Source organism: Macrobrachium nipponense, chromosome 6 (genome assembly GCF_015104395.2).
Source record: "Macrobrachium nipponense isolate FS-2020 chromosome 6, ASM1510439v2, whole genome shotgun sequence".
In the NCBI taxonomy this organism is placed as follows: domain Eukaryota; kingdom Metazoa; phylum Arthropoda; class Malacostraca; order Decapoda; family Palaemonidae; genus Macrobrachium; species Macrobrachium nipponense.
The window spans coordinates 18,196,363-18,222,654 of record NC_061108.1 but is presented as its reverse complement, the minus strand read 5'-3'; the positions used below and the strand labels follow the sequence as shown (position 1 = coordinate 18,222,654).

The 26,292-nt window shown below is 41.1% G+C and overlaps 1 protein-coding gene across 5 annotated transcripts in view; it reads right to left on the bottom strand.

Annotated features, from left to right (window-relative positions):
• The window catches only part of LOC135216043 (arf-GAP with dual PH domain-containing protein 1-like), a 99,276-nt gene that overhangs the window by 60,343 nt on the left and 12,641 nt on the right, over positions 1 to 26,292 (bottom strand). For all 5 annotated transcript variants that reach the window (XR_010314790.1, XR_010314789.1, XM_064251004.1 and 2 more), the window contains exons 2-3: positions 22,813 to 22,924; positions 3,238 to 3,351 (exon numbers count right to left, since the gene is read on the bottom strand). Coding sequence is in view for 3 of the 5 variants with exons in the window: in XM_064251004.1 (XP_064107074.1) it covers positions 3,238 to 3,351; positions 22,813 to 22,924 (226 nt within the window). In the remaining 2 variants the exon portion in view is untranslated. The remainder of the gene's footprint in view (positions 1 to 3,237; positions 3,352 to 22,812; positions 22,925 to 26,292) is intronic.

Below are 26,292 nucleotides of genomic sequence, written 5' to 3'. Positions count from 1 at the left end.
ACATTCGGTCAAATTTAACTCGTCCGAAATGGTCGAAATCTGCAATTCTAATCTAAAACTCTTACAGTATCGTAATATTCAATCTGTTGTCTTAATTTTGAAACAAATTGGAAGTCTCTAGAACATTATTTAGAATTACGGTGAATTTTTGAAAATAACATTTTTTTACGTCCGCTCGTTACGAATTCGTACATCATTTTGTGATAATATTTTTCCGGTGTTGCTTTTATTGTTTTACAATGTATTATATATCAAAATGATCGCAATTTAGTGTACAATACAACGCAAAAAAAAGTAACTGGTTAGCTTTGACCGTTTTCTGCACAGCGTGATTTGAATACAATTATGTATGAATTTTTTTTTTTTTCGCTACCATATATCGCATTATTTACATATGATAATGATATTATTTTTCATTTCTGATGGTTGCATTCTAAACTTCAGGCAATGACAAAAAAAGGAGCCAAAAATGAACTCTTAATCTTCAAAAGTACGCGCGCTGTAATTTTTTAAAAAAATTATTTTTTCCACTTCCGCGCTCACTCCAAACCAGGCCCGGCATACGGGAGACGTTTTGATTTTTAGGGCTCCGGCGTAAGAGGGTTAATAGCCTGAATTACTATTCAGGGAGGGAGAATGAAGCAGATGGTTTAAGATCACGACATGACAGAAGTCCATTCACAAAACCAGGATTGGGAGTTGGCACTGAGAGGTTCTTTGAGAAGGATTCATAATGGACAATCTCCAGCCTGTGGGAATGTCCTTAAGTAATGGGTCCTTAATGGAAGATGATGGAAGAAGACCAAATGACGGACACTCACCAAGCAAGTGGCAAAGATAGTTATTCCAGGTAAGTTAGACTGCAAATGCCAGAATAAATGATGATGATATTACTGCTATCCCTTTAACAAAAAGAATGTGCTGCAATGATGGGTTGTATTCAACAATCCTTTATCAGACAAAAAATATTTTTAAGTACTAAACTGTGTTTCCTACAACAGAATTCACATTTTATAAACCTTTTCCCTTGAAAATTAAAACGGAACTAAAATAAAAATTACTGCTCTTCAACAGCAAAAATTACTACTCTTCAACAGCACTTAAAAGGGATGCAAGAATAAAAAAAAATTTAATACAAAAAGGGATGCAAGAATAAAAAATTTTTTAATACAAATTACCCCAGTTTCACAGATCTAATTTATATAATTGGCAGATGATTGACACGAGAGACCTGGATAGCTTGGTGGATGGGCTCTCGCAGGCTCTTAGGTGTACACAAGAGGACACATTGTAATTTAATCACACCAGTAAGATGCTATAATTTCTCTGAAGTTGGTATACTTAATCATTTGCATGCAGTAATAATTTCAATTTATAAATTGTTTTACTAGCAGACAATGTATATTAGTATATCGAAACCTTTCTTTCATGCCAAATGTACTAATGTAAATATTAATAACCTTTTGTGTACAAGAAAACAGGAATTTCTATCTTACTGTTGAGACCGAAGGTTTGTTCGCGTATGAACAACAGGAAGTTAAAAGGAAATTATCTCAGGAGAAGAATGGAAAAAGTACATAGTAGCAACTACAGAATTTATTGACTGTACAGAAGATTTTAGTTCTTGTATCTTAAATTTTGTACAACTGAAAGAAATTCTAGATGATTTGTGTTTTAGCTCATTTCATTAGGTTGTATATGACCCAAGGGAAAAATCTTTTACCATTACTTTTATATTGTTGTATATGTTTACTAGTTATATTAATTTGAATAAAGTTTTGAATTCCTGAATTTGAATTATGAATTAAAAACTATAAACCTACTTTACAATTAAGCCCAAGATAATATAGCCACAAAGCATGTTGCTATGATATCAAAAGTTTACTTATGAGAAATAAATACATTTACCTTACTCCTTAAGAACATTACTACATATTAGTCTGATAGTACTAACACTGTACATATTAGTCTGATACTAGTATCAGTCATCTTAAAGATATATTGCAACTGAAAATATTAAATATAACACATTTACCGTATATTTCGGCGTATACGTCGACCGGAAGATAAGTCGACCCCCCAATTCTGAGTAAATTTTATGATTTTAACTAATATCGGGTATATTAGTCGACCTATAAAATGTGAGGTCAACCGTACGCTCAAAATAAGCAGCAGGGTAAAACGTATCATATAAAATATAACCTGAATGTTATTACGGTACATATGTTGCTCTACTTACCATAAGAAATACAGGTAATATACTCGGTATATTAACAAACTTGTGTAATATATAAAAGATGAATACCAGCAAATATCATTAGAAATGACGAAACGAAAGATACTCGAGTGTAATGTAAACAAACAAAGCGCTAACTAACGCTGCATAACAGCCTACGTATATATGTATGTACAAACTGTCACTCAAGTTAATGTTTTGATTGGGTTGTAAAAACGACGTGCCGGTATTTTATTATTATGTTGGAATATTTCTTGACCATTGGTTCTTCTATGGAATAAACAGGCTCATTTAAGGGAAAATGAACCTGCTGTTGATTCACCAGATTCAAACTGGGATCCTTATGATGAAACCGTGAATGATAATTTGTCTGATGAATTGTTTAATTCAAGTGACGATGACTCAAGTAATTTTGAAGGATTTTAAATACATATTTACTATTAAAATACAATTTTTTTTATTTTATTTAAAGTGATAAATAATGATTTCATACCATAAATGATTTTTAACAATACCCCAGTAAATACAAAACTGTCAGAGTGAACGCATCCTTCTCAATTACTGTACTACAAATAGCTACGCAATGTTTACACTTGCTGTGCGATTGGGGTTTCTTCAAGTTACTTTGATTTGTTTCATTTTATTTAAGGTAATGGATGTTCTAATGTACTATTATTATTGTCGTATTACAGTGTGAAATGTTTTTAATACTGGTATTTACATACATAGTTACCTCAACAAGGCTGTCATTGTTATTAGCCAACTGTAAAGCCTGGATTCCTGTACCGATATGCCAAAATAATAAAGATTCACTTTTTGTTACCGTTAGATAAGTCGACCCCCTAATTTTGGCATAATTTTTGGGGGCTAAAGGGTCGACTTATACGCCGAAATATACGGTAATCACACCTGGAGAAACTGTGCTAGATAAATACCATTTTCATAAAACTTACTAGTTAAAACTTAAAGCAATGACAAAACAACCAAAAGCTTTTACTCACGGGGGATCTCCTGACTGAGGTATTCTGTAACAAGCTGGAACATGCTGTTCATATTTCTGTTTGGCTTGTACATTACCCATCATCTCCATCATTTCAACTTGTTTATCTTCCCATCTGGAAAACATCACAAAGGAATCTATCATTTTTGAATATTGCAAGCACCACATGCTTCAGGCAAAAATTCTTAGCTTGTAAATACTGAAGCTGAATTTACCTTTATGGGTGATTACGAGAAAATAAAAGCATAACTCAATAATTTGTGAAATTAGCAAAGCTTTCAGATAAAAAAATAAATTCTTTCTCTGCAATAACGAGCAGTATTGAAACTGGACTTCATTTAGTAAAAATAATACCAGTACGCATATTCTAAATTAAGAATTCTCAAAACATTCACTAACATACAACATTTAATTTTTAAAATGTTGACAGTCTCAAAACATAACACACCTACAAAATCTGAACAAAAATGACAATACCTACTATACATATTAAGGCAATTACTGCTTTTTTATTTATAATTATAAAAAGCTCTTATGATCATCAATTATCTGAACAGACTGCCAATGGAAATAATGGCACGGGAAATTAAACAGAGGAGATAAAAGGTTTCGATATACAACATGAGTTTAGAGCTATAATTCATTTCACTTTAACTCCAGAGGACTCTTCAAGTCTTTCTAAAGTTGCAAATTAACTTGGTATTTTGCTACAAAAGTTCCTACATCAATATGTAGATCATTTATAAGAGGTAAAATATTTTTAAGAATAAAATTTAATAAACCCATCTCACAAACAACAAATAGATGAAGTATGTAACACTGCTCTATTACAGTACAGTGGTCCCCCTGTCACCACCCTGTATTCGTGGGGGATGTTAGAATCTGCGAATAGTTGGAAGGAACCCCTATAAAACACTGAAAACAGCCTGTTTTGTTAGTTAAAACTCAAGAAAAACCCACTAAAAACTTCTGTACCTAGTTTACTTTAATAGATTTATCACAAAAAGTCCATTTTATGATGACAGTGATAAAAAAAAAAAAACAGGAATTTGAGGATATTTCTAAATAGAAAAATACTACGAATAAGCGAATCTCCCGCGAATACGGGGTAGATATGGTCCAGAGAGAAATCCGCAAATGCATGAGTTTGTGAATCCGGAGAACGCGAATAATAAAAAATACAGTAAGACCCAAATTCTACAGCAATATCAAGAGCTGGGGAAGGTGCTCAGAAATCTACCCATCTTGTTGTTTTCCATTTCTGGACATAGTACTACAATAAAGTACAAGAATTCAGCTTCAAAATTACCCAATGGCCACTACAATGTTATTTAAAACAAATTTACAGTGAGATATGTAGAGAAAATATAGCTACTATACCCATAAGAGGTAAGTGTGGATTTACCACCAAGGTGTCTTGGGACCCAATCCCCTACTGATGTATCTTAAAAAGTTAACAGAACCCTACTTCTGAAGCCTTTCCATTTACTGCACTAACAATACACTTCTAAGTAAATATACCATATCTTTGTAAGCATGGGGAATATAAAAGCCTTAGGGAATATTTTCACATGGAAAATATGAAAAGCTCTCTAAAATTTGTGAATCTTCTACATCCTAACTAAAGTATCAATTTTAATGAATAATTTTATATTTCTGGTAGCACTATACATTGTCTCTCAGGATGTCTTATACTCCAAGAGGGACACACTGAATACTGTAAAAATCTCTTCCTGACTTCCCAGAAAACTTCATACACATGTATATCATTCCAATTAACAATTACTATTCTGGTTCTTTAATACCAAACACAACAATATAAATCCTGCAATCAGACAAAATCTTGGGAGCCAAACCACAATGTCTTTCCTAAAGATTAAGAGGAATAATGCACTGCATGACAGTCAAATCTATGTTGAATAAATGGCCCCTTCCACATTGCTAAGTACAAATGAAAGAATTCATGAGTCCAGGAATGAGATAGGTAATGAGTAAAATGGTTAAACCACCACATCAAACTTCTAGATGTGGATAAATTAGCTAAAGCTGGAACTTCAATGCCCAGATTAAATAAACTTACACATCCTTGTATATATGAGATTTTCCCTCCCGTTTCCATTACACTTATATCGTAAGTATTTTGTCAATCTACATATTCTTTAAGATTACTATTCCTCCTGTCTCTATTACTCCTAAATCTTAAATGATCTGCCAATATCTCTAAAACTAGTATTATCTTTCGTAAATTGTAGGCTGTAAGGAATACTGAATGATAAGAAATTCAAATGATACATTCAACAGGGTTATGTAATTGTAGAGGCTTTGTGGCAACACAAGACTGAATTACTATTCAAGGTTGACAATCCATTGTTGTTCGGCTATTCGAAACAGTCATCTCTTCAGACTAATGAATTCAGTAGGTAAAACTAGTTTGGTTGTCCAACCATCGGAAACAAGTGCAGATTATAGTGTTAAAACTCCTTGAAGTATTATTACTCAATGAATCATTTAATATCTTTCTTAAATTGGCAAGTTTAGGCTTCAATGAAAAATTTAACAGAAACAAAATGTTGAAAATGCTTTGAGAACTTCTGCCCAAAATCAATAGTTATATATTTTTCATAATAAACTGTATTTAATATTGCATTTTTCCTACCTTCTTCATTATTTCACTAACAGGTAAATTACTTTTAACAACACCAGTTCCAAGAGGACATTTATTTGCAAAATTATAATTCACACTGATCTAAAACTACAAACTTTAAGAACAGAACATTTACTTAGAAAGTAATTGTTGAAAGTGAAACGATACAGATTTTATTTACATTTAATACACAAAGTTAAATAATTTGTCATGGATAAAGTAAAGTATATAAAAACCAGAGTAATAAATGGGTGTTAGGGAATCTTTTTCTAATTTCTACCACTAAACAGACTAACTTATATATTAAGTCAGCAGTAACCACAAAGAAATAGAATACAACACAGACAGCATCTTGGTGGGAAATAGGATTAATACACCTTCCAGTAGAGGTTGGTTGATGAATGATGGTTTCAGCACAGTCAATACAAAAACCACAAATAAAAAAATCACTAATCATAGATACCTTCTGAAATTTCCCATTTCAATGAAAGCTATGCAGTAAAAATATAGAATCTTTCATTATTTAGAGTCTTAAATAACAAACCACTTAAAATAATAAGCATGCCCAAATGGCAGATTCAGCAGTGCTGTGAATTTGTAGACAAAATCCACGGTTGGCTATCATCTGTACTACAGACTATTTTTCAATATTTCCTGTCCATGCAAAGTGAACCAATCAGGAGATAATTTGTTGAAATGCAAAGCCTTCTAGTCTCTTGTCTTGAGAGAGAGAATGTAGATGTAGGAAACTAATATAGTTCTTGGCAGTATCAGGTTTTTACTTTCCATATGAAGCTTTTAGCTGGTCATGAAATTCATTCACTGAAACATCCTCATTCACACCCAAGAAAACCATTCCTTAGATACAACAGAATGGTTGGGGTTGTAAATACTACAATCGTAGCATTCAAATGCCCTTTCAAGTAAGCAAGATTCATTCCCTGGGTGCAGTCTCTGAATTCAATGAATTCCTACCATAGACAAAATTTCATATACAAATATAATTTTTACAGAAGAGTGTAATCAAGGACTTCCCATTGCAGAATGTACAGCTTACTAGAGCTACTAATTCTGTCTACAACAAAATAACACTGTCAATTGGTTGTGCTTTTATATCATATAATATTCTTCTCTCATCTAGAGGCATAATTGCATTCTCAAATGAGCTCTTCCCACTGGTCCTGACTGAAATAACAATCACCACCAAATTTCCTTTAATTTCTTTCTTCCTCTGACTGAAAATTACCTACTGAAATAACAATCACCACCAAATTTCCTTTAATTTCTTTCTTCCTCTGACTGAAAATTACCTATGTACAAGGCAGATCAATGAGTGCCAGAAAACTGTACACTATGAACACTTGGAGGAGTTTACAGACAGCTGAGCACTCACTCAAAATTTTTATCTTTAAGGTTCATAAGAATTATCAACACCTCAATGATGAAATCATGTCCTTTGTCCATGAAACCAGAGAGGGAGATGACTACGATTAGCAGACTCGGACTATTGATACCATTGCATCTCAGAACTAGGCCATCAAGACCGGCCTGAACAGGAAGAATGGTACATATATAGATATGAAAATAAGATACATATATCTACAAAGATATAAAAAACAAGCTGCAATTAAGATACGCTATAAGAATTCAAGCAAAGAGGCACCACCCACAAATATTAGGTAAAAACAAAATATGTTATAGTACTGAGAGAATGACTGTACCATAGTTTTACATTAAAGAGAAGATATGTACTACTATAAAATTATCTACTTCTGACAAAGCAGCACAGACAACATTCACTACAAAACAAATTTATGTATTACTGTAAATGCAAATGCTGTGCTTAAAAATGATATTTTTATAATAAAATTATGTATTATTCATATTTACCAAGCAATTATTCAGCTGTAGGATTCCTACGGGGCGTCACCATCATTAGTGCAGGTAACTATTTACCACCCACCTCCGGTAAAAGGGTATGACGTCAACACACCTCTTCAAATGGATTTTGGCCACCAGCTCCACCTATGGGGGGAGGGCTCGAATCAAATAATTGCTTGGTAAGTATAAATAAAACTATTTTATTATAAAAATGATATTGTTATGTTACAATAAAGTTTCATACATACTTACCTGGCAGATATATACATAGCTAAGACTCCTTCCGTCCCACCGACAGAAATTCAAATTTCGCGCCACTCGCTACAGGTAGGTCAGGTGATCTACCGGGCCTGACCCTGGGTGGCAGGACTAGGAACCATCCCCGTTTTCTATCATATTTTCTCTCTTCCACCTGTCTCCTGCGGGGAGGCTGGGTGGGCCTTTAATTGTATATATCTGCCAGGTAAGTATGTATGAAACTTTATTGTAACATAACAATATCATTTTCATACAATCAACTTACCTGTCAGATATATACATAGCTGATTGGCACCCTTCGGTGGAGGGTAAGAGACAGCTACTATATGGAATAGACAGGTAAACAACATATGTTGTAGGTATAAATAAAACCTTGGTTCCTACCTGATAGGTGGTAGACTTGGTGGGTGTTTGCCCAGTAGTCTGCATACTCAAGAAACAATTTAGCGAGATATGTGATCTATGGCCAAGAGTTCTTGTGGGTCTGCCGATGGGGTCTTACCCACTTACTCAGCAGAGCCTAAAAGGACTTTGTCAATGGGTGCTGATCCACTTATATGACAATACACCTTATGAAGGAGCACACAACCAATCCCGACCACCTGATCCTAACCATGTGTTAGAACTAAGGATTGTTACGAGTTATCCCCGAACTCGTCACAACAACCGTAACTCAAAAAACCACTACGCACACATACATAATTTTTCAAAAAAAAAAAAATTATACTCAACTAATTGGATATACGAGAATTCTCTTATGAACAACATAGACGGCCGCCCTGCGAGCCTGAATCCTCCATTGTTCGAAGAGATTCGATCATATCCAAAAAGAAGAAAAGTATATACATTTAAGGATTGGTGTCAGCTCCCGTACCCAGAAACCGTATCTGCCGATACGATAGGACCTAGAGAAAAGCACTTCTCATACGTCACACGCACGTCTTTCAAGTAATGAGATGCAAACACTGAGTTGCATCTCCAATATGTCGTATCTATAATGTTTTAAGCGACATATTCTTATAAAACGCGAGAGACGTCGCAAACCGCTCTACTTCATGAGCTTTACTCTCAGTAGTTGCAATTGTTCGTCAGGACAGACCTTATGAGCGTCCGTAATGACGTTTCTTACAAAGAACGCTAGAGCATTCTTGGACATTAGTCTTGTGGGGTCTTTTACCGCGCACCAAAGACCTTGTCTAGAGCCTCCCAACTGACGCTTCCTCTGAAGATAGAACTTCAGAGCTCTAACAGGGCATAGAGACCTCTCTGCTTCTCTGCCTACGAGACTCGACATTCCTTTGACTTCGAATGACCTAGGCCAGGGATTCGTGGGTGGGATTCTCGTTTTTCGCTAAAAACAAGGTCTTAAACGAGCAAATAGCCGAGTCTCCCTTGAATCCTACTTTATCCTGCAGAGCTTGTAACTCACTAATCCTTTTTGCTGTCGCTAATGATAAAAGGAATAGGCATTTTTCTAGTTATGTCCCTAAATGATGCCAGATGCGGAGGCTCGAATCTATCCGAGACAGATATTGAGGACTAACATCCAAGTTCCAGTTCGGAGGTACTGGTTCCTTAGACTTTGAAGTCTCAAAAGATCTTATGAGATCGTGGAGATCTTTGTTATTTGCCAGATCTAACCCTCTGTTCCTGAATACCAGCCGAGAGCATACTTCTGTATCCCTTTATTGTGGATACGGCTAGATGAGATTTTACTCTCAGGAATAGCAAGAAATCAGCAATTTCCGCTATAGAGGTAGAGGAGGAGGACAACTTCTTGGCTCTACACCACCTTCTAAAGACCTCCCACTTCGACTGGTATACTTTCGTAGTGGAGGTTCTGCGAGCTCTCGCGATCGCGCTTGCCACTTTCGCGAGAAAAGCCTCTCGCTCTGACAAGTCTTTCGATAGTCGAAAGGCAGTCAGAGCGAGAGCGGGGAGGTTTTGATGGTGGACCTCTTGAAGTGTGGTTGTTTGAGAAGATCCGTCCTTCCTGGTAGGATCTTGGAAAGTCTACGATCCACTCTACCACCTCCGCTGAACCATTCCTGGGCCGGCCAAAAGGGGCTATTAATGTCATCCTCGTCTCTTTTGACGCCACAAACTTTTTCATTACTAACACCCCAGGATTTTGAATGGGGGAAAAGCGTAAACGTCCACTCGAGACCAGTTTAGCAGGAAGGCGTCTACCATAATTGCTCTTGGATCTTCCACGACCAAGCAAAACACTGGGAGCCTTTTTGAAATGTATGTTGCGAAGAGATCCACATGAGGAGTTCCCCACAGAGACCAGAGATCGAGACACACTTCCTCGTGCAGAGTCCATTCTGTATGAAGGACCTGGTTCCTCCTGCTGAGCCTGTCCGCCCTCACATTCCTTACTCCCTGTACGAACCTTGTCAGCAGGGAGATGTTCCTGTGAGACGTCCAAAGTAATAGATCCCTCGTGAGTTCGTAAAGGAACGAGGAGTGAGTTCCTCCCTGTTTCCGAATGTAGGCAAGTGCGGTGGTGTTGTCCACGTTTACTTGCACTACCTTGTCTCTCACCAGAGGTTCTAGGCTCTTCAAGGCCAGGTGTACGGCGAAGAGCTCTTTGCAGTTTATGTGCCAGGACACCTGTGCTGGTTCCCAGGTGCCTGACACTTCCTCTGAGCCTAATGTCGCTCCCCAACCCGTCTCCGACGCGTCGGAGAACAACACTAGGTCTGGGTTCTGAGTTCTTAGAGAGATCCCTTTGTTCTCTTCCAGAGGTAGCAACCACCACTGTAGGTGTGCCTTTATCTCCACTGGAATGGGAAAAACGTCCGACAGTTGCCCGGTTTTCCAGCTCCAAGACTTCTTGAGGAAGAATTGAAGTGGACGGATATGAAGTCTTCCTAGTGGGAAGAACTGTTCCAGCGAGGAAAGCGTCCCCAGAAGGGCTCAACCATTCCTCGCTGACGTTTGTTGTTTCTCTAAGAAGAGAGAGATTATCCTCAAACCTTTTGCGGTTCTCTCTTGCGAAGGAAAAACTCGAAAACCCCGAGAATCCATCCGAATCCCCAGATAGACTAGGTCTTGTCTGGGGGTCAGTTGAGACTTCTCGAGGTTCACAAGCAATCCCAACGCCTTGGTCAAATCCAGAGTTAACTTTAGGTCCTCCAAGCACTGTCTCTCCGATCTGGCCCTGATGAGCCAGTCGTCTAGGTACATAGAGACATTCACTCCTTTGAGATGAAGAAATCTCGCCACATTCCTCATCAGGCTTGTGAAGACCTGAGGAGCTGTGGACAGGCCGAAACACAAGGCTCTGAACTGAAGAATCCTTCCCCCCGTCATGAAACGGAGGTACTTCTTCGACGAAGGGTGGATCGGGACGTGAAAGTAGGCGTCTTGGAGATCTAGAGACACCATCCAATCTCCTTGTCGTAATGACGCTAGGACTGAAGCAGAAGTCTCCATGGAGAACTTCTCCTTCTGAACAAATTTGTTCAGAGCGCTGACGTCTAGTACTGGTCTCCAGCCTCCCGAGGCTTTCGCCACTAGAAAAAAGGCGATTGTAAAACCCCGGGGAGTTTTGATCCAGTACTAGTTCTACTGCACTCTTGTCCCACATTGTTCCACCATCGATCGAAGAGTATCCTCAGCACAGGATCCTTGTACTTGGCTGATAGTTCCCTTGGTATTGACGTTAGGGGCGGAGTATTCAGGAAAGGGATACGATATCCCTTCCTTATGATATTTAGTGAAGACGCGTCTGCGTCTATCAGTGTCCAGGCCTCCACAAATCCCAGGAGCCTGGCCCTACTGGTGCTTGGAGGAGAAATGTTTCATTTTCCCTTTTTAAAGGGACGAAAGGCGGACCTACCTCTTCTCTCTGGAGCCTTCCTTCTTGCGGGAGGTCTGGAGATCGGACCACCTCGAAAGGGCTGCATAGAAGTGCTAGGTTCTTTCTTGTCCGAAACTAAAAGCAGGTTTCTTCTTCCTAGTTGACTGCGTCAGAAGATCCTGTGTCGCCTTCTCAGTTTAAAGAGTGAGCTACGTCCTTCACTAACTTAGAAGGGAACAAATAGTCCGACAGAGGTGCATATAGTAGAGCTGCCCTCTGAGCATGCGAGACTGCCTTTGTTAAGAAGGCGCCATACACTGTCCTTTTCTTCAAAAGACCTGCTCCAAATAATGAGAGACTTCCAAAGATCCATCCTGTACTGCTTTGTCGATGCAAGACAAAATGCAAATAACAGGGCTTCAGGTTTCGATTCCCTGCGAATCGTGAGCTTTCTTTTGGACATCACCCCAAGGGACCAATCTAAGAAGTTGAAGACTTCCAATACATGGAAAAGTCCCTTGAGGAGATGATCCAGTTCTGAAATACTCCATGTAATGCGAGCAGAATTAAGACTTGGACGCCTTGAAGCGTCAACTAACGTCGAAAAGTCTGCCTCTGTAGTAGAAGGGAGAGCGATACCCATATCCTCCCCCGTCTTGTACCATATGCCTCTTTTCCCAGCTAATCTTGCTGGAGGCATGCAAAATACTGTCCTGACTAAGTCTTTCTTCGACTTCATCCAGGAGTCTAAGGCGTGTAAAGCCCGCTTCATCGAGATGGTGGGCTTCTTCATCTTGAGAAAAGACGAAGGCTTCTTCGCCTTCGCACTCGAAAACAAAGAGCGAGCGCGGAGAAGGAGGAGCAGCCGGAGTCAACTCGTCTCCGTATTCCTCCAGAAGCAGGGTAGTCAACACCTTATAGTTAGACAAGCCCTCTCTTCCATGATCGTCATCATCCGAGTTTTGCTCCAACTCGTGATAATTCTGAGTTTCTGTTCTCCTTTCAGAACTTTCCTCTTCTGGAGGAGACAAACTCCTGATCGGAGAGGGGCTAAGGGAATGAAAGATCTTCCTTTTTCCCGTTTTGATCGACCTGGAAGGCGTCACAACCTGCGGCTTCTCTTCTTGCGCGTAGAAGACGTCTCTTGTATGACGCTTCCCAGTTCTCCGAGCGTCATGTATGACGTCTTCTTGTTGACGTTCTTGAATGACGCTTCGCGTCTGGAAGACGCTTCGCTCTCTAAGGGCTTCCTACTCGGCGTCACAATCTTGGACGGAGCGTCACGTCTAAGATCCGCTTGAAATGACGCTTCACTTCTAAAAGACGTCTTTCGATCTTCTTGTCTTATGACACTCTCGTCAGCCCCCGTTCTTCGAGCAGGTGCGAGAGGACGAGACTTCTTAATTGGAAGCGTCACGTCCTTCCGACGGGGCGCTAAAACTCCCACAAGAGATGACAGTGTTCCTGAACCGCCATAATTATCTTTCTTGAGGCTTCTCCCTACGTCTAGTGCATGACGCCTCTCGTCATCACTCGGGGAAGAAGCATGATGTGGTACTTCCTCATAAGCGTCAGGTGACGCTGACGCCACCTTCGCCTTCTTAATAGCAGACGGGGCGTCATCCGAGAAGCGCTCTGGGCTTGAATCAATGTCTTGCTTCATATGACGCTTCAGCGGTCTCGATAAGTTCGACTCCTTCCACCCTCGTTTAGGTGAGGGAGAGGGAGAGGACGAGAAACACTCGCGAAGGACGCTTTTTCTATAGCGCCCTTGAGCTGGCTGCCATGAAGCAGAGCTAGCTGAAGGGACGTCTGACCGTTGGGGATTCCCCACGACCTCCTTAAGGCTTTCGACTTTCCTTCTCCTCTGGGCATGTGAGCTTGGAAGAGGTCTAGGCCTGGGAGCGCCGCAGGGACGATCAAACGCCCCCTCCACAACACTGATAGGACTCACTTCACTAAATTGTTCACTATCACTAGCCTTACCTTTCGAGTCAGCCATCTTGGTTTTCATGTCTCGAATAGTCGCTTTCAGATTGGCGATTTCCGATGCCGAATCCGAAAAGACACTCTGAGAATGAGATTTATAGGGAGAATCTACAGTAGTAGGGTTAGAATTATCCGTGAAAGGCTCAATAGGCCTTGAATTCCCACCTTTCAGTCGTCTAACTCTATCCCTCTCTAACTTCTTCAAATAAGAAGTCAAAGTCTTCCATTCTTCTGCATTCAAACCCTCGCATTCCTTACAAGTGTTAAAAGCAGAACACTGAACCCCCCTACATTTACGGCATACAGTGTGAGGATCAACCGAAGCTTTCGGTATCCTCACCCTGCAGCCTACATTCACACACATTCTCACACTCACATTAGAATCAGACATACTGAGAAAATTCCAAAAGAGTTATTCCAAAAACAGTCCACAGTAGCGAATGCCAAAACACGATCCAAATACGTCACCAAAAAGCCGAAAAACGTTGATCAAATGTTGAAAAAAGAATCTAAGTCAGGAGGTAATAACAACAATGTTGATACCACCGGCGACAGAGAAAATATGATAGAAAACGGGGATGGTTCCTAGTCCTGCCACCCAGGGCAGGCCGGTAGATCACCTGACCTACCTGTAGCGAGTGGCGCGAAATTTGAATTTCTGTCGGGGACGACGGAGTCTTAGCTATGTATATATCTGACAGGTAAGTTGATTGTATGAAAATATCATTTTTATTCAGTCTTACCAAGCAATTATTCAGTCGATTACAAATTGAAAGGTGGAGGGTAGTGGAGATACCACATTGAGAAAATTAATTCATCAGGAGGGTTACAAAATAAAGCATAGACCTTTTATGCCTGTCATACCATACCTTGTAAGTGAGCCGCTGCAGGAGAGTACTGCCTCTGGTTGGCACTCTGCTTGCTTAGTAGAGAGAGGGGTAACTGGAGCATGCGTCTCCTCTACAAGTGGGGAGTTCCTTGCAGTTGTGGGCTAACCGCTACTTAGCAAGGAACCAATAAAATACAAATGCCCTTGTCCTGGGCGAGAACCAGATACATATACAAAACATATATAATTACCTACACCAACAAACCATAAAAACCATCACCAATACCTTCAGTGTCCATACGACTGGAAGGTACTCCAGGTACTATGTACCTTCAGACTTCCCAAAGACTCAACAACCTTGATACAAGGCAAAAATTAGAGGGAACCAACTCCCTTTATGTGCTTTCCACAACACCATGCCAGCAATGGATAAAGGACCAAAAGTACTACAGTTCTCAAATATCATCTCTAACTCTTTTAAGTAATGTGTCACAAACACTGACTTCGATCTCCAGATAGTAGATTGCAGAATCGCCGATAAAGACAGGCTATTGCGGAATGCAAGAGACTCCTCATCAATAGTGGAGTGTGCCTCGGTGATTAAGGATCTGAGAAAGAAGGACATGATGTTCTTTGACATCGGATGAGAAGGGCTCTTCACCGAGCACCATAAACGTTGTGAGGGGCCCATAAACTTCTCAGTCCTTTTCAGATAGCAACTTAATGCCCTCACTGGGCATAGAAGCCTCCTGTTCCTCTAGTCCGAGAATATCTGAAATGTTCTTGATGACAAACGAGCAAGGCCAGGGATCCGACGGAAGCTCGTTCTTAGCCAAAAAGTTCAGAACCCAGGAACAGACAGCATTCCCTTGTGCGAAACCTACTCTCATGTCTACAGCGTGAATCTTGCTAATGCGTTTCACTGAAGCCAGAGCTAAAAGAAAGAGTGTTTCCTTCGTCAAGTTCTTCAGGGAAGACAAGCGAATAGGTTCAAAGGGAGGTCCAGAAATGAATTTCAATACTACATCTAGGATCCAAGTCACCAGTCACCGAGTCTCTTGGAGTCTTCAATGTCTCAAAAGACCTTATGAGGTCTGTCAGATCGCTATTCGTCAACAGCTCCAGTCCCACTATGCTTGAAAGCCCAACTGAGCATAGGCCCTATATCCTCTAATCGTGGAAGGGGATAACTTCTTCGTCGACCTAAGAAAGAGAAGGAAATCAGCAATCTGACTTACATTGGTCTCAGAAGAAGAGACTTTAACTTGCTTGCACCATCTTCTGAAGACATTACATTTTGATTGGTAAAGGTTGTTAGAAGAAGTGCGTCTGCATCTTGCAATCACTTCTGTCATTCTCCTTGAAAAGCCTTTCACTCTGACGAGACTCCCAACAGTCTGAATCCTGTCAGCTGAAGTACGGACAACCCTTGATGGATTTGGTGGAAATGAGGTTGTCTGAGCAGAGACTTCTTTTGAGGAAGTAGCCTCGGAAAATCTACCAGCATGTCCAGAAGGTCTGGGAACCACTCTTTCCTCAGCCAAAACAGGGCTACCAACGTCAAGCGAACATCTAGATGGTGCTTCACCTTGTTGATGACCTCCCTGATCATCCCGTAGGGAGGAAATGCGTAAGCATCTAGACCCAACCAATCTAATAACATCCTGTGTCTACTGTCCATGCTAGAGGATCTGGAATGGGGGAGCAGAACAGTTGCAGACGGTTGTTCTTGGACGTCACAAACTCAAGTCGATGGCTGGTCTTCCCCAAACCTCCCAAAGATCCCGGCAAACTTCTGTGTCCAATATCCACTCCGATGACAAAACTTGCCTCTTTCTGCTGAGCTTGTCTGGCAGAACATTCATCTTCCCATGAACAAAATGAGGATTGAGCCAGATCCGATGTTCTTCGGCCCAGAGCAGAAGTTCTCGCGCCTTCAAGAACAAAGTGAAAGAGCAAGTTCCCCCCTGTGGAGTTGTCCGCATGAATGGCTACGACTCGACCTTCTAGTAGACTAATGAACTCCTGAAGGCCCAGGAATATAGCCAGGAGTTCCTTGACATTAATGTGAAGAGCTTTCTGGGACTCTGTCCAAACCTCCAACACCTTGCGCTCCATGAGCAGAGCGCCCCAACCTGTGTCTGATGCATCTGAAAAGAACTCTACACTGGGGTTCACAGGGAGGAGCGACATGCCCTCCTGAAGCCTTTCTCTCGAATCCCACCAAGCTAGATCGTTCTTTATCTCCTCTGTAATTGGGAAAACTGTGGACTTTGGTTGCGACTTTCTGCACCAGTTCGCTTTAGGTAAAACTGGAGCGTCCTCGAGTGTAACCTCCCTAGTTTCACAAATTTCTCTACTGAGGACAACGTCCCCAGTAGGCGCATCCCACTGCACTGCTGAGCATGACGAGCGGTGCAGGAATGTTTGTACTGTCGCCAGACACGACTCCACTCTTTTCAGGGCCAGAAAAGCCCAAAAAGTCAGAGTCCAGAGTCATCCCCAAATAGAGAATTCTCTGAGAAGGGATGACTTGGGACTTCGACATATTCATGACTATGCCCAACTTCTACGTCAGGCAGAGAGCTCTCTCCACATCCTTCACACACTGTTCCTCTGACGGAGCTCGGAGAAGCCAATTGTCCAAATACATTGAGACATTGATGCCCATCAGATGTAGCCACTGCGCCAACGGGCTTAGAACCCTGGTGAAAACTTGAGGTGCTGTCAAAAGGCCAAAGCACAGAGCCCAAAACTGAAATATCTTGTCACAAAAGATGAAGTGGAGAACTTCCTTGAGTCCCAATGAATTGGGACATGGAAGTAAGCATCCTGCATGTCGAGGGATACCATCCAATCCCCCTGACTGAGAGCTGCCAGAATAGAACTCTGAGTCTTCATCTTGAACTTGGTTTTCAGCACGAACCAGTTCAATGCACTTACATCCAACACGGGTTTCCAGCCCCCTGATGCTTTGGGAACCAAAAACAGCCTGTTGTAAAAGCTCATCGACGAGTCGTTGACTTCCTCGATTACTTTCTTGCGAGCCAAGGATATTACTTCTTCCTCGAGAGCCAAAAACTTCTCCGAACCTATGGAGTAAACCGTCAATCTGATGGGAACCTTGGCTAGGTGAGGTCTTTCCACGAAAGGGATGGCTTAGCCCAGGCGTAAGACTTCCATAACCCAGGCTTCTGCACCTCTGCTCTTCCATTCCTCCCAAAACTAGTGCAGCCTGGTGCCTATGGGAGTGCGAAGGGAGGGAACACCATTTTCTCTCGGTCTTAACTGCTGACTTAGAAGAGGATTTGGTGGGTGGTCGAAGGTTAGAACGCGGCCTAGCAAAGGGGCATGACTTTCCCCCGTGAAAAGGCTGCTTCTGCAATGGCGACTTGGAAGGAGGTACCACAGCCGCAATGGGCATAGGCAGTTTCGTAGAGTGAGCCGGTAAATCTGTTGTCAACTTCTTCTCTTGAGCCGACAGAATATTCTGAACCGTGCCTTGAGGAAACAAGTGTGAGTTGTCTAGGGGAGCAAAAAGTAGGGCTGACTTCTGCACAGTGGTGACTCCCTTGGTGGTAAAGGGGCACCACAGCTCACACTTCTTCAACATGTCCATCACGAACAAAGAAGCTACTTCATCCGCTCCATCCCTGATGGCCTTGTCAGAGCAGGAAAGCACCCCCAGCCAGTCCTCCTGAGATCATCGGATAGCGAGGGGCAGTCCTCTAGTTTCCTCGCCAAACCTCCATCGACCAATCCTAGAAACTGAAGATCTCTATTCCCTTAATAGGTTACGAACCATGTGGTCTATCTCAGACAAAGCAAAGAACGTCTTCGCCGTGGAAAAAGCCGCTCTCCTATTAGCGTCAACCAAGGCCGAGAAGTCTCCCTGGGAGGAGGCAGAGACTCCCGGGGAACGAGCTTCTCCAGTGATGTAGAAGTGATACCTCTTTTTAATGAGCATGGAAGGAAGGAAGGCGAAAGACTCTTTACCATGGTCTCTCTTGGTCGCTAGCTATTCATCCACCTATTGTAAGGCCTTCCTAGCCACAGAGGAAAGGACTGGCTTGGGTAGGAGTCCTTCTGCTTGCTTCTTCTTTTTCATCATGAAGATCGACGGTGGAGACGAAGGGGTGGCAGGAGAAAAGTGCTCTGGAAAACAGTCCATGAGGAACCTCATTAAGGACGTGTAAGCAGTTGGAGACTAAGTCGAAAACTGACCAGACTCCTTCTCTACTACTACGAACTGCTCATGCTCATCATTCTGCTTGAGCTCTCCTGTGTCCTGCTCAAGCACCTCCGACGGAGTGGGTGACATAGTTGCTTCTTCTTTCCTCAAAGGCAGATTCTTCCCTTTGAAAAAGGAAAACAACTCCTCAAAGTGTTGTCTTCTTGGGAAGTTAACTCTCTTGGCTGGGGTTGAACTGACGATGTAGGCTCCCGCCTCGCTTCAGACGAAAAGTCCAAACCAGAAGTCGAAGAATCCTGCTTCGACTGATGAGCAGGCATACGTCTCACAGGTATCCACACCTGTCGACTCTAAGTTGAGTCCACCGAGTTGCGAGTCGAATCATGCCCTTCGTATGTCTGATCCGCATGACTACAAGACAGGTGCAGACCTCTTGACTGGAAGAGGGGAGATGTTTTAAGGGGGCGAGAGGACCACAAATAACGCCAGCGTCTTGCATGCGGAGACGGTGACTCACTGGAGTCCGACAACTCCACACCAAATGAGACACCTTTCCAACGGTGCTGAGTCGAAACCTGATTCAACACTTCAGGTTTGACAGAGGGAGCTACTGCCCATGGGCAAACTCTCCCCCCAGTCTCCCTTGGACCTTTGGTATGTCTCCTCCCCGAGGCGGGGGAGCGGGACAGTGACCTTCGTCTAGGAGAACTGGAGGGACGGACAGCCACCCCCTCAGGAGACACTTCACTTGCACTTTTCACTATTTCACTTTTCTCCATGGACGATTTCATGGAGGTACCTAATTCCATAACAGTATTAGCCAAAATTTAAAATTTCCTCTCGAACCTTGATTCGAGGCTGGCAATGGTGTCGGAAACTGCAACATGGGAAGCTGGTACAGGATTTGGAAGAGAGGGGGTCAGAGGACTGAGAATAGGAGAAGATGACCTCTTAAAGGAGAAGAAGCAGGAATAGCGATCTCCGCTAACAAGGGTAGAAGGCAGAGCTACAGAAACCATACTATCTGCCCTAATGGCTGCTTTCCACTTCCTATCTTGTAAAACTTTCTTATGATGAGAAATGAAAAGTTTCCACTGCTCATCATCCCACTCCTGACAAAATTTAGTACACTTGGAGTGAGGGTCATAAATTTCCTTAACTAGTCTAGTTTTGCAGCCCTCTGCGCAAAACCTCAATCCTGATGAACCAGAATCTGACATAATCGAGAAAATTAAGGCAGCAATTGATCCCAAAAGAGTAACTAAGCTAAGCTAACTCCTTGAAAAATACACCGAAAAACTTGTACGCCACCAAAATCCATGAAAAGGCAAACAACCCTCCAAGAGATGACGTAGAAAACCCGCAGAGCTACCAATGTTACTCGGGAGCCAGCAGAAATCCAATTGAAGAGGTGTGTTGACATCATGCCCGTTTACCAAGAGGTGGGCGGTAACTAGTTACCTGCACTAATGATGGCGGTGCCGCTGGGATATTTGAAAGTTAGTCTGCTGTGCGTAGGAATCCTACTTCTGAATAATTGCTTGGTAAGACTATGAATAAAAAATGAAATAACACTTGCACTAGAATATGTGTTAACTGTACAAACAAGATATTGGCAAAAATGTAACCTTCAGAATACCATACAAACATATTCTGTAGGTGTGAGTTAGACTGAGCACTTCAATATGGCATGCAGTCTTACTGGTTAAATTTACACCAAAATACAAAAGCCCTATTCTTCTAATTGCCTTGGCAGTTATCATCTGTTGTGGTTTCACTGATATATCAAGTTACTAAACCAACTTTAATGATACGGGCAGAAAAAGCAGCCCTGACTACTCACACTGAAAAAGTATACATAAAAAAGAACATTGACAGACTCCCACTCACTTAGGATGCCCAATTTGATGAGGAAAAATAAGGTATGTACTGCCTAACAAGAAAGGTTTCCCTCTAGTCAAGTCAGGAGAACAACATGATTAATTGATTTATAGAAGTTTGGCACACATGCCAAGCACTGGGGCAACTAAGGCCATTCAGCACTGAAACGGAAATTGACAGTGAAAATGTACGAAAGGTGTAACAGTAGGAAAACCTCACAACTGCACATTATGAGTCAATTGTTACGAGAGGGTGTACAGTAAGCTGGAAGTAAGAGAATATGAATGGAGGTACAGCAAAAGAAATGAAAGGGGGTTGCAGCTAGGGATGCTTCAAAGAACCTTAAGTAATTCCTACATTACACTGCATGAGGTGCATTGACAGCACTATCCCCCTATGGGGAGGAAAACAATATGATACTCATCTTCAAAAGCAGCTTATATTGCATTGTTCAGCCGATTTCTATCTTTTTGGCATCAAGCATAAATGCAGTAAGATGGTTTATTTATTGAATGGTCTCTTATGTATCAGCTTTTACATTGTGCTATGCCTTTACATTTTTTAGTCTTCACAGATTTCAACATAAACAAAAACAAGGCAAATGGGAATCATGTAGGTTGACCCTAAAAGGTTCAGGAAGTTACTATAAGATTATACTACTGTAAAAGCCAGGGGCACAAGGAGGATTTAAACAGTTTGATCAGTACCCTTCAGGAATGTCTGATGTAGTAGTTTACATTAGGGCTGGGTAGCAATATCAAAACACCTTGACATGGTACCTATTGTCAACATCCTATGTCCTAATTGTTTCTTTCTGCTCAAGTTAAATCCACTGCAACAAGGGGGGTTTCTCCAGTGTGGGCATAATGATTGCTGATACAAAAAAGGGTTGTTTTATGATGTAGGAATTTAAAAATGCAGAATAAGTAAGAGGAAACAAGACAAAAAATAGAGCAGCTTTGTAAGAACAGATAAATGAGAGAGAGAGAGAGAGAGAGAGACGATGAGAGAGCAGAGAGAGAGAGAGAGAGAGAGAGAGAGAGAGAGAGAGAGAGAGAGAGAAATTTCCATAATTAGCTATCACAGTACTTGGTCATTTGACATTTAATTCCATACTATATCTCTCTTTGACAGCGTTCACCACAGATAACTGTTAATACATGGGTCCTTCTCATTTGTTGGGTTAATGACTGCTCGTGCAAGACTGGGCTGTTTTATGGCAGTAAATCTCTAGCGTAAGAAAGGAGAAAATGAGAAAAGAGCAGTTTTGTATAAAAAAAAAGCTTATCATAAAACATTTTCAGAGCTACTTGCAACACAATACCAACAAATATCACAACATGAAGTCTTCATGGAATGTAAACTTTGGCTTCCACATAAGTAAAAATGGTTATTCAAATATGACACCAGCCAAAATAAAAGACTCTGTAAATTACCAACAGTCAGAAGTCATAAAATCAATAATCTTATGAGAGAACTTATTCCAAAAGCCTAGCACATCTCATGTGGCATTACCGAGGTATGCAGTGAATAATGAAAAAAGCTCTAGAAAACTAATGCAACAAAACTAACCACTATCTATCACAGAAAAGGAAATCTACTGCATATAACGAGGTGGCATTAGAAAAGACGGGGTTCCCTAAATGAGTCCATTCTCTTGCAGAATTCAATCAGCAATCATGACTTCATTTTGCTAAACTAGCACTGACCAGTTTTGTGGAAAAAGAATTAATACATACAACATTATATTTCCCAATTTTTGTCAAAAAAGAATGAATACATACAACATTAAATTTCCATGTTCAAAAAATATTTGAAATCAAATGACAAAATTCTATTAAATAAATCCCATCAATAAAAATATTAACATCCCACAACAGAAAACCTTATATACTACATACAGCACATACTGTAATCCAGTTTCTACCCAACATGATATGTACAGTATTACAGTATACTGCTCTGACCAAGCATATCACATAGTACTTGACCGAACCAAGACAAGTAACATTGAACTCAAAATTACAGTCTTCCTGCAATCCTCACAAGATCCAGACATATCTTAAACAACATTCACAGACATAATTTACTTACTTGTCTAATCTTAAAGATCTGACTTGGGATATGTGTGTCCCCAATCCTCGATGTAAAGAAGCACATGTTGTACAAATAAAAACGCCAATGTTACATGATGCCCATTCAGGATCTGAAATGTAAGATATTTATATTAGGAATATTTCAAGTTAATCACATTATGCTCTGCATAAATATGTAATTACTGAAATAGGGCCTACTGCACAAAAATGTCCTTAGTAAGGAATGAAACCATATCTGAAAATCCTAACTTTTAAACAGAAAACATAAAGAGTTCCTACAGTATCTACATACTGTATAGTTCCTTAGTCCTGTCTTCTTTACAAGTTTAGATAGTACAGAAAATTCTGTAAAGTGGACCCCCCATATTAACATTCTCGACATTCACGGACTCACATACTACTTGCGGATTTCTCTATGGTCTATATCTACCCCTTATTCGTGGGAAATTCACATATTCGCAGTATATTTTTCTATGAGAAACATGTGTCTTCAGATTAATGTATTTTCACATAAATTTCATGTTTAAGTGCACTTTTTGATAAAACTATTAATAAAACCAGGTACTACTATAAGCATTATTAATTGGTTTTCTTGAGTTTGAAATATACTAATAAAACAGGCAGTTTTAAGCATTTTTTATAGGGGTTCTTATTACATTCACAGATTATAGATATTTGCGAGTGGGGGGGGGTGGGGGGGTCTGCAACACATCCTATGGGGGTTCACTGTGTATATATAAACTGTCATAATACTTCAATACAGCCAGAACATCATCACAAAGCATTTGTTATCTGATATTTGTAAATTGTTTCCATACAAATAGTATACAGGCGGTCCCCGGCTTACGACGGCTCCGGCTTACGACGTTCCGAGGTTACGACGCTTTTTCTTAAATATTCAATGGAAAATCCGTCCTGGGTTACGACGCTTGTTCCGATGTTATGACGCTGACGCTTCCGACGCTCCGAGTTAACGATGCTTTTAAAAAACGCATGCTATGATAAAAATCCTTTATAGTTTAGCACAGTATATAATAAATATATGTTTTTGGTTACATTACAACAAAAATTTTGAGGTTATGATGATTTTCGACTTTTTTTTTTTCGTATTTTTTGAATTTTTTTAGTGACGCCGCATATGCGGAACTAGTTTGCGGGCGAATGAATACTAGCTTGGGATGCACAGTTTAAAACAGTCCAAAAGCGCAAATAATGAAAAAATCATTGCTTCTTTCCAGTACATAATTAAAAAAACTAAGTTTCTGGTTAGATTACAACGCAAATTCCAAGGTTACGACGTTTTGTTATGCTTTTTAACGATACCTCATACGCAGAACTAGTTTTTGAGCGGAGGCGCATAAATTAATTAACGCTATTAAACTGTATGGTAAATTGACCGAACAACGACCTCGGACGGTCGAGGACGCTAAGCGTAACATTACCAAAAGACGCCACTTTAATCGCGTGTCTGCCTGAAGTTCAGTCGGTTGTGTGCCAAGACGTTGCTGAAATTCCTTGCCATTTTCGCAAATTTACAATGGCTCCTAAACGCCAAAGTACTTCCTCCGATGATAGTTCATCCAAGAAGAGGAAGGTCATCACGATGGAGGTAAAATATGACGTGGTGAAGCGTTCGGAGAAGGGAGAAACTAACACCGAAATAGGCCGTTCTTTAGGCTTGAGCAGGACCACGGTGGTAACCATTGTGAAGGACAAGGAACGTATTCTGAAGCACGTTAAGGATGCTGCACCGATGAAGTCAACGGTGATAAACGAGAAGCAATGTAGCCAGAGCATTGTTGAAATGGAGAAATTGCTCATGATCTGGCTAGAGGACCAGAACCAGCGACGTGTTCCGGTGAGCTTAAGTGTGATCCAGGAGAAGGCTAGAGTGCTGCATGAGGCAGTAGTGAAAAAGTTTGGCGAAGGCAGTGCTGGTGGTGAATTTTCCGCGAGTAGAGGTTGGTTTAACCATTTTAAGGCTCGTGCAAATTTGCATAATGTGAAGCTGCAAGGTGAAGCTGCTAGTGCTGATAGCGAAGCAGCAGAAAGTTTTCCAGGTGGTTTGGCTGAGATAATTAAGGATGATGGTTACACGGCTGACCAAGTCTTTAATGTGGATGAGACTGGATTATTTTGGAAAAGAATGCCAAATCAAACGTACCTTTCCAAAGAGGAGAAGTCAGCACCTGGCCATAAAGCTGGAAAGGAGCGACTGACTTTGCTGTTTGGGGCCAATGCAAGTGGCGATTTGAAACTGAAGCCCTTGCTGGTGTATTTGGCCGAGAATCCCAGGGCATTCAAGGGCATTTTCAAGAGTCAACTCCCTGTGATTTGGAAATCAAATAAGAAGGCTTGGGTTACCTTGATGGTCTTCGAAGATTGGTTCAATGACCATTTCGTGCCAGCAGTGGAACGGTATTTGACTTCAAAGGGTCTGCCTTTTAAGGCCCTCTTAGTCCTGGACAATGCCCCTGGTCACCCTTCAAATTTGAGCGACATGCACCCTAATGTGAAGGTGGTGTACCTCCCACCCAATACCACATCGCTGATACAGCCAATGGACCAGGGAGTAAATAGCTAATTTCAAAGGCTTACTACCTTAGACCAGGATACGTTTTGCTTTGAGGGCCATAGAAGCTAACAAGGAGTTGACACTGAAGCAATTATGGAAGGGCTACAACATTGCTGATGCAGTGAAAAATATTGCAAGTGCTTGGGACGAGGTGAAGACGACCACTTTAAATGGGGCCTGGAAGAAACTGTGTCCACAGTTTGTGCACAGTTTTGAAGGCTTTGACCAGGCAGAAGACGTCGAGACTGTGACGAGGAAGATCGTAGGGCTAAGCAAGAGGCTGAAACTAGATCTTGAACCTGATGATGTAACAGAGCTGCTGGCTTCCCATGGAGAGGAATTGTCTGCAGAGGACTTACTTGAACTTGAACAGCAAATGATTGAGGAAGAGGAGGCAGCACCAGAGCCAAAACCCAGGTCATTAACTGTGAAAGGCTTGTCAGAGGGTTTTACTCATCTGGAGAGAGCCTTGGCTTCTTTTGAGGCAGAAGACCCTAACGTTGCCAGGTTTGACAAAATAAAACGTGGAATGTTGAGACTTAGTAACTTTCTACAAGGAGACCCTGAAGGAGAAGCAGACGAAGAGAAGTGTGCAGTCCAGGCTTGACACTTTCTTTCACAAGTCTCCAGTACCACCACCTCCCACTCCTAGTCCTGGTAAGGAATTCTTACTGTTTTACTTAATTTATGTGTTTACATAGTGTACATATTAAAATGTGTTAATTTTTTAATGTAACAACTAAATGTAAGAGTAAATTGTAATAATTCATTAATTTTCATCATTTGTAATTTTTATTGCAGAAGTGGTGACAGTTCCAGATCCCCCTGTACTACCTGTGACAGTTCCAGATCTCCCTGTACTACCTGTGACAGTTCCAGATCTCCCTGTACTACCTGTGACAG